Source organism: Sinocyclocheilus rhinocerous, unplaced genomic scaffold (assembly GCF_001515625.1).
Source record: "Sinocyclocheilus rhinocerous isolate Xijiao unplaced genomic scaffold, SAMN03320098_v1.1 scaffold1948, whole genome shotgun sequence".
Taxonomy (NCBI): Eukaryota; Metazoa; Chordata; class Actinopteri; order Cypriniformes; family Cyprinidae; genus Sinocyclocheilus; species Sinocyclocheilus rhinocerous.
Window position 1 is genome coordinate 362,753 of NW_015644094.1, and position 13,938 is coordinate 376,690.

At 38.1% G+C, this 13,938-nt stretch overlaps 1 protein-coding gene across 4 annotated transcripts; it reads left to right on the forward strand.

Moving 5' to 3' along the window:
• The first annotated feature begins 3,257 nt into the window (after window positions 1-3,257).
• On the forward strand, window positions 3,258-12,109 carry LOC107757977 (hamartin-like). Of its 4 annotated transcripts, none has more exons than XM_016575594.1 (19): window positions 3,258-3,398; window positions 3,747-3,901; window positions 3,991-4,064; window positions 4,158-4,318; window positions 4,892-5,004; window positions 5,402-5,564; window positions 5,657-5,769; window positions 5,865-5,922; window positions 6,007-6,090; window positions 6,204-6,678; window positions 6,770-6,840; window positions 7,452-7,624; window positions 8,029-8,211; window positions 8,375-8,416; window positions 8,623-8,691; window positions 8,837-8,959; window positions 9,132-9,319; window positions 9,993-10,157; window positions 11,187-12,109. In XM_016575594.1, exons 1-19 carry the CDS (start codon window positions 3,314-3,316, stop codon window positions 11,674-11,676), a joined length of 2,985 nt encoding a protein of 994 aa, XP_016431080.1. In that variant the 5' UTR covers window positions 3,258-3,313; the 3' UTR covers window positions 11,677-12,109. The 4 variants fall into 4 exon arrangements, with proteins under 4 accessions (XP_016431080.1, XP_016431079.1, XP_016431081.1 ...); XM_016575593.1 differs by having other exon boundaries at window positions 8,375-8,401; window positions 8,608-8,691; XM_016575595.1 differs by lacking the exon at window positions 8,623-8,691 and having other exon boundaries at window positions 6,770-6,813; window positions 8,375-8,485.
• Window positions 12,110-13,938: the final 1,829 nt, after the last annotated feature.

The following is a 13,938-nucleotide window of genomic DNA, read 5'->3' on the forward strand; positions in this document are numbered from 1 at the left end:
AGATAACTGCTGGCTTCACAGCACTCACACCATTTTCATACCATGTCAGTATATTAGGCATATCAGCATGAAGCTGGATGTTATCTGGGTTTACACCTGGACAGTCTCAATGTCCACTTTTTCTCTGATTGGTCTTCTGCTCAGGATCAGGTCCCCAGTGCTCATTGTAAATGCTGTAAGGGTCTTATCTGGTTGCTGTCCTTTCTGGGAAGTTTTGCTAGTAGCTCTCTGATATTCTCCCTTGAACAATGAATAAATCAGATATGCATTAGCAACCTCACAACATTAACTAATACCTCTTAACAGGCTATAATTAAACAGCATTAACTGAAGAACTCAGTGAAATACAGACTGGTTTGTTTGTACTTAGTTAATGAAAGAGATATTTTGAAAATGTAATTTAGTATATTTAGTCAATTTAATTTACTAAAGCAGTTATAGATGTGTTCCTTTCTCTGTTATATCCTTAGTTGGTCACATCAGTAACTTTCATTAATTTGGCACTTGAATATTTTGCACTTTTTGCTTTGGTATTTATAATGATTATTATATAATAATGTTATATAATAATAATAATTTACAACAACAATAACAATAGTAATAAATAATAATTTTAAATTATTGTTGTTGCTAGTAATAATAATGATGGTACCAATTCAACATTATTATTATTACTAGTATTATTGTTATTATTGTTGTTTTTTGTTTTATTTAATACAGTGTGTGTGTGTGCGTGCGTGCGTGCGTGCGTGACGCGTGTGTGTCGTTTATGTGTGTACATGTTTTCTATATTGGTGTTTACTTAAACCTGAATACACACCAACTGATGGGGACTTGTGTCACCGTGGGGACTTAAATTGCGGTCCCCATGGGTACAGAAGCTTATAAATCATACAGAATGAGTTTTTTTCTTTTCTTTTTTTTCAGATTGTAAAAATGCACAAAGTTTTCTGTGAGGGGTAAGTTTAGGTGTAGGGTTGGTGTAGGGCGATAGAAAATACAGTTTGTACAGTATAAAAACCATTATGCCTATGGGGAGTCCCCACAAGGATAGTGAACCAGACTGTGTGTGTGTGTGTGTGGTCGCGCAGGTTTATATGGTTTGAGCACACACATGTGCATAACATGAACGTGGTTTGTGATGAGGATACTTCCTTTATTATTCCATTATCATCCGGATGTACATTTTTGCCATGTGCACTGTCAGTGTATGTTGAAATACGTTTTAGAATTATATTTTTAGTTATAGGCATATACATTTTAAACAGTCTGTTTGCTACTTGCAAATAAACCTGTTTGTCCTTTAAAGCTCCGCACATGCGCTGTGAGCTTCTGTCTCTCTGAAGCCGCTGCATGCTTAGCTAGCTCTCATTGCACAGCACAGCCAATAGTGCAGCACTTCAACACTTTTCTGTCACTCATGCCGTAATCTTGTGACAGCGAGACAGAAGAGTCGGTCAGTATGCTTTCTATAATTAAACATCAACCCATAACCCCTCAGCTCCGGATTGCACTTTCGCTGGGATCGTTACGTATATGACATTTTTCATCTGCGCAAACAGCTCAGCAGTGTAAAAGGACGTGAGGTGTTCAAGATGGCGACTGTTTGAAGTTCGCAATCTCTGTACGGTAATACATTGTTTTTGAGGCGCCTGGTGCGTGTTTAATATGCCACATTTGTCATAGAGTAAGTCAGGTTTTAGTAAAAAACAGATGGCAAAGGGTGTCATTGACATGAGGCAGAGTTAACGCTCTCTTGTCAGCAGTGATGAATGCGCTGCTGTCACGTATGGCGTTTACAAGAACTGCTTTGCTTTATTGATTGAATTTAACACTTACTATTAGACTGAGGAAAACAGTTAAAGGTCTTTAGATTAATATTAGGTTCAAGTATTCGTGAAGTCAAGAGTCCAGCTGCTTTTAATTTGCCTTCAGTCTTTATGAACGCTCGCAGTTCAACTTTCTTCGCTAGAGTCTGAATCCAGCATGACCGTCTAACGTTACATTTGATTTTCATAATGTGTGCGTCTTAATACCTAGTGGGCTGACTACCTAGACACCATATCTTAGGCATCATAGACGAGTGCCTTGCTGAGATTACACACTTGCAAAAGTGTACTGTTTTATAGTGATGGTATCAAATGGTTATACCATGGTGCTGAATGAATACCATGTTCATGTACCGTGGTATTTATGTAGTGCTTAAAAGAATACCATGGTATATGCCCAGACAGAAACCTTGGTATTGCCATGGCAAATAAAAAATGAAAATGAAAAATCATACTGAACCCCATAAATATATGAGTGTGATTGTGTGCATGCATGCATGCATGTCCAAAAAAAACATGGTATAATTGTGGTAAATGTGCTAAAAAGGTCATGACAATAGCATAGTAAATGTCAGAAAACATGGTATTGACATGGTACATGTCCAAATCCATGGTACCAGTCAAAAAACATGAAATTTCTATAGCATGGGTAAAAAAAATGAAATTGATGTTACTCTTGTCCTAAAACATGGTATTTCCACATTACATATAAAACCGAGGTATGAATATTTGTACACTTTGGTACTTTTTGTTGGTGCAGTATTTTAATTGTAGTTCCAAGCTTTCAGCAGCAGACTCTTAAGCACACCTGTCCAAAATGCTGTCTATGTAGGCACTAGGCACCTTGCTAGATTTAAAGCCACAGCCAATGTTTTTCAGTAGCAAGTTGGCTTCAGTCACATTATTGTTCTGTGTTTTTTTTTTTTTTTTACAGTGATCCGTGTTTTGTATTTTTTGTCACTAGTTATTGCATACACACACCCTATGCTGACACCACAGGGCATCGGGGAATATTTTAAAATGCAATTTATTACTGTGATGGCAAAGCTGAATTTTCAATCTTCAGTGTCACATGATTATTCAGAAATGTAAAGCATAATATTAATCATATATATAAATCAAATATAATATGCTGATATTATTATTGCCAATGTTGAAAAGAGTTTTGCTGTTTAATGTTTTTTTTTTTTCTTCTTTTTTTCAATTATACATTTGGTCAGAATTCTTTGGATAGAACATTTAAAAGAAAAGCATTTATTTGAAAAAGAAATCTTTTGTACTGTCATTAATGTCTTTATTGTCATTTTTAATACATTTAATGCATCCTTGCTAAATAAAAGTGTTTTTTTTGTTTTTTTTTAACTCACAGAACCCAAACTTTTGAATGGTAGTGGTAGTTTTTTTTTTTTTTTTTCTACTTTCAGACTGACTCCGATGTCGTAGTTCTCATAACTGGTGTGCTGGTGTTGATCGCTCTACTACCCATGATTCCTCAGACCAGTAAACAACTTCTGTGCGATTACTTTGATATCTTTGGAAGGCTTGCTGCCTGGAACCAACGTCACCCAGGTACTCGGGCATAAACACTGCAAATATATTTGGGTTTTGTAAATGAAATGGTGTTTTTTAAAGGGGTCATATGATGCTATTTTAAAGATCATTATTTTGTGTAGTTGGTGTAACAGAATATGTTGACATGCTTTAATGTTCAAAAAACACATTATTTTTCAAATACTGTACATTATTGTAGGTCCTCTATGCCCCGCCTCTCTCAAACGCACACTCCAAAGAGAAAGGAAAACTTGAAATCGCATCATATGACCCCTTTAAGCTTCAGTTCTTGGAAGTGCAATGTTTCTAGATAGTTGAAATATAACTTGGTCTTAAAGGTACTCTTTCTTTGAATGTGTCCTGTAGGTCATGCTCAGGGAGTGTTTGCAGTCCATCTACATGCCAGCGTATACTCGCTTTTTCATCGTTTATATGGCATGTATCCCTGTAATTTCGTTTCTTACTTGCGTGCCCACTACAGTATGAAGGAAAATGTTGACACATTTGAGGAAGTGGTGAAGGTGAGGTTTTATCTTTCATGCCAAAAGTGGCCAAATTATTATTACTATTTCAACACCTGCTCTACAATTTCCTTCTTCTTTTATATCAGCCCATGTTAGAGTATGTACGGATACATCCTGAGCTCATCACTGGAACCAAAGACTACGAGGTTGATCCAATTAGGTATGTAAAATGAAATGTTACAATTTCTGTTATATCTTAACATGATCCAGTGAACCTGATTTTTCATACTTTACTGTTTTTAATTGTGTGTAGATGGAAGAGATTTGAGCCTCATGATATTGTGATTGAATGTGCCAAAATTTCACTGGATTCTAAGGAGGCATCATCTGAAGAAGGATACTCCTCTCTGTCGGATCACATACCACGACGCCCTGTGGAACATAGCCGATCATGCTCAGAGCTCAGCATCCATGGTAAAATGACATATAATGTTTAATGCTGTTTCTAATTCAGTGATGTTCTGTGTAGTTATTGTTTGTAAATGTTTCCAATGGAAAAAGGAAATCCAACCACAAGGGAGAGTTGTATTTTGAAAATCAAACCAAGGCATTTGCATGCACAGGTCTTCATCACAAATAAAGAGCAACGATTTATTATTTGAAAAAAAAAATGCACCCTATGAAATAAACAAGATAATGTAATCCAGCAATTAAGAAGCACAATAGAAAACAGGTCAAGAGAAAGGTTACATTCATTAATTCTGTTAGGCCCAATAAGATGAGGGGAAAAAACGGTTATCAATACACAAATACATAAACATATATGTAGAAAACTACTATAGTAGAAACTTACCAAATGCCAAATCTTCATTCATATCTAAAGGAGATCAACATGTGTAATCTACATGTAAAGCTGTTTATATTAACAATGTATTAGACCACAGAATGGCTAAAGGCTTTGACACGTGTGTGTGTTAAGAATTAATAACATTTTCAGATTTTTCCTGTGAGTACTGATTTTGAAACTTACCTACTTTCTGCTAACAGAAATCACATCGGTCACACCAGTGGCTTCTGTTCATCAGTCTCTTTTTCTGTCACTACCTTATCTCACTGTAACCCAAGACTCAGGTTCCAGCGCACAGACCCCCAACCATCAGGTAAGAATCCTCCAAATAAGTAGGCAAAATGACCAAAATACTTAAATTACTTACTTAAATTTCCTGATAATCTTTGTACAGTAACTGAAGTACAATAAAAGTACACAGACAAGACAAGTAAACAGTCAGTAATAAAATAAGAACAAAGACTATAAATACAATCAAATATAAATAAAATAGAAAAGAGTTCATATAAAAAATTCGGTAACACTTTACTTGAAGGGGTGTGCATAAGACTGACAAAAAATTCATACTGGTTTGTCATGTCTACTGGTATATTGCCTACCCCTAGTATGTAGTTATCCAAATTGTTTTGAAAGTCAGAACAAGCCTCTAAATGTAGATTAGCATGTCAGTGACCCTTAACTGAATGAAGTTATGTTTGGTCCATCAATAGAGTGATGGGATGAACTCCTCAGGGACAAAGGAGGAGATGTGGAGTCCTTCCTCAGTGTGTGGGATGACCACCCCTCCCAGCTCTAGAGGAATGTCCCCCACCACAGTTTCTGATGTCTCACATAGTGCCTCCCACCTCTCAGGACGGATCCCCAGCACGTCAGGTCAGCCAAATGCATCCAAGTCTAGAAAGCAAAAATGGTTCTGTATGTTTGTTTAGTCCCTCAGATGGCTTCAGGGGTTATTTTTGTTACAGGGGATGGAAAATGGACCCTTTCTCCCTCCACACCCTCAGGGTCATCTCCTCTCCCATCACTCTCAGAGGAAATAGGGCAGCTTGCCCAAAACACCAGCAGTACTCAGGCTAAGGTACATGGACGTATAAAGCATTTGCTTCATTACTTATTAAACATATTCTGTGAGCGTGTTTTCATAAAAATGCTTTTCTGTCTAAAACTATTCAGGTGATTCAGACAGGCAAAGACCTGAAGAAAGTCACGCCTAGAAGTATTAATAACAATGGTGAGTATCTGCTGAGATTTCTAGAGTCTCATTTCATTTAGTAACTGACACACGCTTAATATGCTTTACTTTTGCTACTTTTAGGAGGTGCAAGTGATGCCAAGACTCCGGTGTCATTGGAGCAGCTCTCTGACATTGTCAAAAGGACAGACGGGGAGAGAGAGGATGGTGAGAGCAGTGACATCTTGCAAAACAATAAGTGTGTTTAAAAGTGTGTTTAATCAAGCCTTCATTTACAATGAGCTCTTCGTTCACCAACTTCTCCAATGTTTTCTTTCAAGATACCATCAATGAGGAGATTTTGAGTCTGACCCATGGGAGACTGGAATTCGGAATGAGACTGGATTCCTCATTTTCTGGCTCCTTCGACACCCTCCTCTCGTCTCACCCCAGCCATGAGCAGAATTTAGTGTCCACACCAGACAGGGTTGAATTTTCTGCCAAAGGAGGAGAGCAGCAACCCTGGTCCCTCTGGCCCGCTTTCACCCCCATTGAAAACGGGAAGTGTAGTAAATGTTCTGTGTCTGATCTGACGAAGGAGTCCATGCCATATGAGCCACTGTTTGACCTCGCTCTGCCTAAAGTGGCATCTCTGTTTTTGGAAAGGAAGACCGCAGAGGCCATCCAGAGAGCTGATGAAGAAAGGGAGCACCGAGAGGAGCTAGAGGGAGAGGATCTTTCTGCCACTTCCCCTCTGGAGGTATTGGACCGGGTTATCCAGCAGGGTCATGACACCCATGAGAAAGTGCTGAAGAGGTACGCTTCTGTTTTTCTTATGTCTGATACGACTATTGAAAGTGTTTTTAGAGGAAATGTGACAGAACACTGTCTGTTTGCTCTTTTACAGAACTCCGTCTTCTCAAAGCCAATCAGCAGACCCACACTCTGGAGGTAAACAGCATAGCAATAAAGGAAAAGGTATTTAGTTATTTTACTAATTCATAGGCTCTCCATGCTCAAGACGAATGTGTCCTCCAACTTTTCTCTTACAACTTTCCTGTTTGTTTCCATTTTACTGACGCTTTCCTCTAAATACTTTTATTCTTTCAGATTCTTCTACTGTCTTCTGTGTCATTCTTTATAAAATCCTCAGAAGCAGCATTGTGTTGGTCCTGATAAGCCGAATAACCAGAATCCCTGTAGATTCTCAGTAAAGCTGCACGATATTGTGGCTTAATGTGATTAATGTGAAACACGAAGGCTGCAGTTTAATTAAATAATATGGGCTGCAGAGTTTCAGAGTGAAGCACAGCACTGTTCATTTACATGTGTGCAAATGATCCAAATCAACAAAATTAAAGCTCAATGGTTTAATGAATGGTTCAATAGTTTAATGTAAATTTTAGTGTTGTAATTTGCTGTAAAATAAAATTACTTTTGTCAAATTATTTTATTTATATTATTGTATTTTCCTTAAATTATCATGTTTTTTCCAATATTCTGCAGCCTTAATTATACAATTATTTTTAAACATTTAAACCACAGCACTATTCTGTTGCATTTGAATTGACTGCAATGTATTTTTCCAGGTCCTGCGTCTACAGCGTCAGATGAGCTGGGGATGTTGCACAGTCAGCTGCTGTTGCTGCATAACCAGCTGCTGTATGAGAGACATAAGAGAGAGCAACATGCACTTCGTAACCGCCGTCTGTTCGGACGTATTGTCAATGCTACTGCACTGGAAGAGCAAAACAACTCCATGGTAATGAATGAAACTGGAAGAAGTATCTATGCCTGTGCAAAATTCTGCATATAATTGAAAAGCTTGTCAGTTCGACACATGCCCCATTCTTTGCATACTCATTAAATATTTTTGTTTGATCACACTTTAACCACCCAATAAACAATAGTACTTTCAGCTCCATTTATCACAATTTACCAAATCCAATCTGAGGAATTCTGTAAATGCTCCTTTATAATCATTTCAGGAAATGTTCCGGTCTTGGCATGACTGATGACATTATCCTGTTAAAACCCCGCAAAAGTCTTGTCAGGCTTGACACAAAAGCCTTCTTAAATTGTTGTTTTTTTGTAATTTGTTACTTGAAATTTTGTTGTTAATATCAGCGATTTTCCAGTGGTGTGGTTTTTGTGTGTGTGTGGCAGAAAACCCAACTCAAGCTTCAGGACATTGAGATCCAGGCTGTGCAGGTAAGCCTGAAAGAAGAACAGCGGCGCTCCAGGCATATACAGGAAGACAGAGACGCTCTTGTGAACCAACTGCAGACTCAAATCCAGCAGCTACAGAAGGAGCGGAATGACTACTACTCAAAGATGCAGGAGCTAAAGGTGATCATAGGGTGATGGGACATGAAAAAATCCATAGTTAATCTTATTCACTCACAATACAGCATCAAAAATGGTCAGCATTTGCCATTCTGTTGCTGTAATGTAGAAGATAATATGTGCTATCTGTGTTAAATGCTAATGTTTTATGTGGCATCATTTACAGAGTGATTTGCAAGAGAATCAGAAGAAGGTCAGAGAAATGGAAGCAGAGCTCCAGAAAGCCAATAACAAAGTGTGTAATATGGGACACATGCTCAGCCAGCTGTCCATCAAGGTAAGACTTGTTTATGACAAAGATATGTTACATTAAACGCTATCACACTGCCAGAATAATTTGAAAGCAAAAAAAATTTAATTAATTAAATATTGCCCTTATTTATTTATGGTCAGAAGAAGGTCGGAGAAATGGAGGCAGAGCTCCAGAAAGCCAATAACAAAGTGTGTAATATGGGACACATGCTCAGCCAGCTGTCCATCAAGGTAAGACTTGTTTATGACAAAGATATGTTACATTAAACGCTATCACACTGCCAGAATAATTTGAAAGCAAAAAAATTTTAATTAATTAAATATTGCCCTTATTTATTTATGGTTTAATTTGTGTTCCTGATTTATCCAACCTCAGCTGAACAATAGTGAAAACATGGAGCAGCAGATGGCTTTCCTGAACAAGCAGCTGCTGCTTTTGGGTGAAGCCAACAAGTTATGTGTGGAGGAAATCGACCGCTTGGGACCTGAGGCTAGCAAGGTAGACAATGATTATTAACTACTGATGACTTATCATGACTTGCATCATTGTGTAAAATCCAGCAGATCTCTAGTTTGTGACAGATTTGTTTTTTTTAACAGCACTCTGTGAAATTTAATTCTTATACCTTAATAAGTTGATTGTTGACTTGATCTCTTTTGTTACTTGTTAGGAGCTGAATATGCTGCAGGCATCTTCACTGCGTGAGGCTGAGCGTTTGAGGCAGAGCTCTCTTCAGCAGAGTCAGAGACTTGAAGCCGCTCAACAGCGCATCACAGACCTGGAGACCCAACACACCAAGAAAGAGCAAGCCATCCGAGAGCAAAAGAAACTGCTGGAGAATGTCAAAAGCCAGGCCACGTATGAGCTTACCTCTGTCTTCATTATCCTGTTGAAAGTTTAAATTCATTTTCTGATGTTGGTTTGATTCTGAGTCTTATTTCTATGCTCAAACACAGGGGATTATTGATTTATATTATATTATATTATATTATATTACATTACAGGGTTTTCAGAATTTTTTGCCAGTGGTACACCTTCTAGTACACCTTCTACCCCCTGAGATTTTATGTTAATATTTCAATAATTTAACACATTTGCATGTTCATGATTCTCTGATGACAGTTAATCGTCAAATGCAGGCAAAAAAACAAAATAATGTTTTACTTTGATTTTTTTTTTTTTTTAAATAAGTAAATACTCATTTTAATTTAGCATATTTATGATTTAATTATTATATTTAACAATTTATGAACCTCCTGCATTTTCCACTTGAATTCCAAGGGGTTCGCTTACCACAGTTTGGGAGATTTTTCTTTTGTTCTTCACATTTAATTATGTTTACTTTTATTTTACTTTGTTTATATATATTAAGAATATGTTTACTAATGATGCAAATGATATGTCTTATAAAGTGGTGCTGTATTGATCTGCAGAATATGGATCATCAGGTTCTTTTAATCTCTTCAACAGCATCTTGCTGTAAGATTTGCTAATATGATCCTTGTCTGTACTGGTTTTTTGTTTCCTGTAGGGAGCATCTGCAGGCTTCAGAGAACAGGTATCTGGCCCAGAAGCACATCACTCAGGCATTACAATCTGAGCTGCTTGAGCTCTATAGCCAAATAGAGCTCAAAAACCTGAACACTAAATCACCAGCAGAGCCCACTTCTGAACCCAACAGTCCAACCAAGCAGAGGTGTGTTCCATATTGTCATGCACAGTAGGGCTGTCAAAATGGCTGAAAAACTAAATTCAAATTTTGTACTTAAATATTATCAAAATTCGAATTATATTCCAATTTAAAATGCATAATTTCAGTTAGAGTAAAGAAAAGCTTTTGGTTTCTCTTCTGAGGCCACAAGAGGGCGCATCGAGCAAAATATTACTATTGCAGGTTTATTCAAAGCATAAGATAACATGAGTATCTGTCAAAAAAGTGCATAATGTTTACAATAATGTTTATAAACCAATTATAATTAATTAAGTTGCTTAAACAACTATAAACGAAACGGCATCATGTATATATTCATAGTTTAATACAAAGGGCGGATAGCCAATCACACAGAGTACATTTTTCATTTAAAAACATGAGATGCAGTGGGATGGGGAAAACCCCGCCATAAAGTCTCGATAGGCCTATATGTTTTTTTCAAAGTTAAACTTGCATTACTTTTACATGGCTTTCTAAACATGCGGCTCTTTTGTGCGAGACGCGAGTGCAACAGTAATAGATGTCCGTCTAATCTAGAAAATGCGTGAAATATGCGTTCTGTGTGAACGGCTTGGTTTCGGTTTTGATGTAAACAAGATCTTCTCCGCATTGATGTTCTCTTTTTCCGCAATATTTTTAATGAACAATGCAGCAGTGCCGCATCTAGTGGCTTCAACTGGATAGGCTAACAAAAACATTATAATGCAACGACACTTACATCGTCATCGCATCTCGTGCGCCACTGATAAGGCTGCCTCCTTAACGCACAACTAAAATTCGAATGCAACGTTTTTGCATTCTAATGTGGATTTTTATTTTAAATTCAACGAATATTTTAAATTCAAATTTTTTTTGACAGCCCTAATGCACATATGTTTCTCCTCCACATGCTGATTTACAAATGCAAACAATTTGTTCTGTAATGCATTCTAGACTTTTTGTGGCAATATAAAAGACAGAAAGATGATGGGTTATTGAAAGTATAGCAAAATTCTATTTCCGATTGTGTTTCAGGCCAAATGGCAACCGCACAGGCCCATCTGCTCCGTCAGCTGACCCAATGAAAAAGGAGGAAGGCATGCACGTGTGTGTCAATGGTGAAATATCTGCCGGGTCTCCTCAAACACCCACAGCACTCATTAATGGCAGTCAGGAAGAAGATCTTTCCGCCCTTACCCATTCATTTCCTGCTCTCCCCTGCGACTCCCCACTGGCAGTTGGCTCTTACCCCAGTACCAGAAGCTTTTTGGGCAAGAGAGCCAGAGAGATGTTTCGAAATAAGAGCGAGAGCCACTATGAGGGTGAGCCGGCCGCCTTCACCTGCCTCTCTAAGGATCTTAAGGTTGAGCCAATCACAGAGCCCACAGAGAGCGTGGAGCTTGAAGAGGCTACTGACCAGGCTGACCTGCAGCCCATGGACAGACCCAGAGCGTATAATATTCAGCGGAGGAGGCAGCAAGATCTGAGGATCATGGACTACAATGAGACCCACCATAAGCATTGATTGTACACTGCTGATAATTTTGGACCCAGTATTAGAATGCACTGCTCTTTTTGTTAGAGTGGTTTGCAAAGTTTTAGTTAATTTTAAAAGCTCTTATACTACAAAACAGCCAAAAAAATTAAAAAGTTGTTGGTTGGCAGGTGCCATGTAGTCACCACAGTGGCAAGAGAATATCTTGTCTTCAAAAAAGCGTCACTTATATTTTGTCTATTACGAATTCATTTTTTTTTTTTATAATCTGCATTTAGTGAGCGACCGTGGTGATTATATTGCGTGGTGGTTGGATGTTATTCGGGCCTCACTGTACTTTTCAGCAAATCTATTGACTTAATCACTGTATTTGCTCTTGTAATTGTACCATCCGGTTTCCAATCCTCCTTAATTTGTCCACGCAAAATGGCTACTTGAGTCGCTTCGAGATGAGCATTGTTAATTTCCGCTGATGTGACTTAGAAATTGCACAATACCGAGTGTGATCATTGCAAACGCAGCACTGTAAATAGATCATGCCTATGAAAAACCAACCAATCAGTCCGATAAAAATGTGAAAAACAAAAAAAAGCTATGTGGAATAGGTGAAGTAGAATAAGAAATCACATTTCATTGCTGAGGCGAGCCATGTGTATATGCCGTAGCAGTGCTTTGTGCGCTTCTCCTATAGAGAATAAGCAAGTGTTGTTTCTAGTAATAGATTTTATTTTTATGCATTAACGTTCTCCACTGGGATTGTAGCGCCCAGTCACCAGTGCAATACTTCTTAGCTAACACTTCATGCCATCTTGAAGGTATGAGTGATGATGGGAAAAAATAAACCGATTTAGATTGCTGCTTTGCAGGACCGTCAGAGCCTTACAGAACACAGGCCAGGCTGCTGTAGGTGCATTTGTCCAGTTGAGACCTATTGTGAATCGAGAATATCTTTGTGGTCTAAGATGTGTCTGAAAGGTGAATGCTCTTGTGTTAATAGCGCCCCAAATACGGCCACTGCAATACTTCGACACACTAAACTCTGAAAGGAAGCTGCTCGCTATAAGCCAGAAGGCTTATGTCCCTCTATTATGTTCTTTCATTTCTGTCTTACACAGGTCAGACCCCATCTGCAAAGAAAAGGCTTCATGTAATGGGCTGCAGCTGGCTGAAGTAAAAACACTTCTTTTTTTAATTCAAGCCTTCTTAAGATTGCTGAACCTTAGCAGAGCAATATACTTGTCTCTTTCTAAAAAAAAACTTGCCCCCGGGGTTTGTTTTCAGTGTGGGATATAGTTGGAATATTTGAAGTGCTGTTGTAAAGAAAATAAAATGTTGGCTTCGGCCTGCCAGCTGGGGAAATGGCTTCGAGAGTTTACAATGAGAATTGAAATCTAGAAATCATTGCTGTTTTTTTTCCCTGTTCAGACTGTTCTTATCACAGTTCACCATGAGTGTGATCTTACAGCTTGTGCTTTGTTTAACTGTCACTCAAACTTTGCTTTCTGTTTTTATACCAAAACCCCTCAAACATTTTGTTGTTTCACAAAATGCCTTACTCAAAAAAAAAAACAAAAAAAAAAAAGTAGGAAGCCTGTCCATCACCTGAAGTCATTTGTTGAAAGTTATCTGAACTATGGTACAATCAGACGGTGACGGGTGTAACAGGTAACGAGGGACTCTATTTTCAATTTGAGAAAACAGATTTGTGTTCTCCTACTTGCTATGATCAAAAAAAATTAAAATAAAATATATGTTTTGCATATTGTGTCATAGTCATCCATTTAATAATGGTAATTGTATATTTAATAATACTTTGTGTGGTAACTCACTGGAATACATGCATAAGTGTTGAACAAGTGTTTTATTTCCTTGTATGTCCTCCTGGTGGCTTCCAGGCTGGTTTTCTTTTTTAAATCTACTCAGGTTTTTACTGGTCTCTTTATCAAGGTCTGCAACCATCTCCACGTTTTTAATATAAAAAACGTACGTACAATCTGTGAGTCAGAACAGCCGGCATTGTAGTCTACTCTCCCAGGATCAGGAAACAGTCCTCCATAAAATGTGCTGCACACATCTGAATATTTGGGTTGAAGTGTTCTGGAACAGTGTTGTAAATACAACTTAACCACTGATTTCTAGTCGTGTCCATTTTTGGAAAGCCAAACAAAGTAGTTTCACTTTCGCAATGAAACACAGAGTCACACACTGCGGCCTAGAGTGAGCAGAGGCGGCGGGCTTGAGTGAGGAACGGCTGGAGGGCTAGAGTGAGCAGAGGCGGCGGGCTAGAGTGAG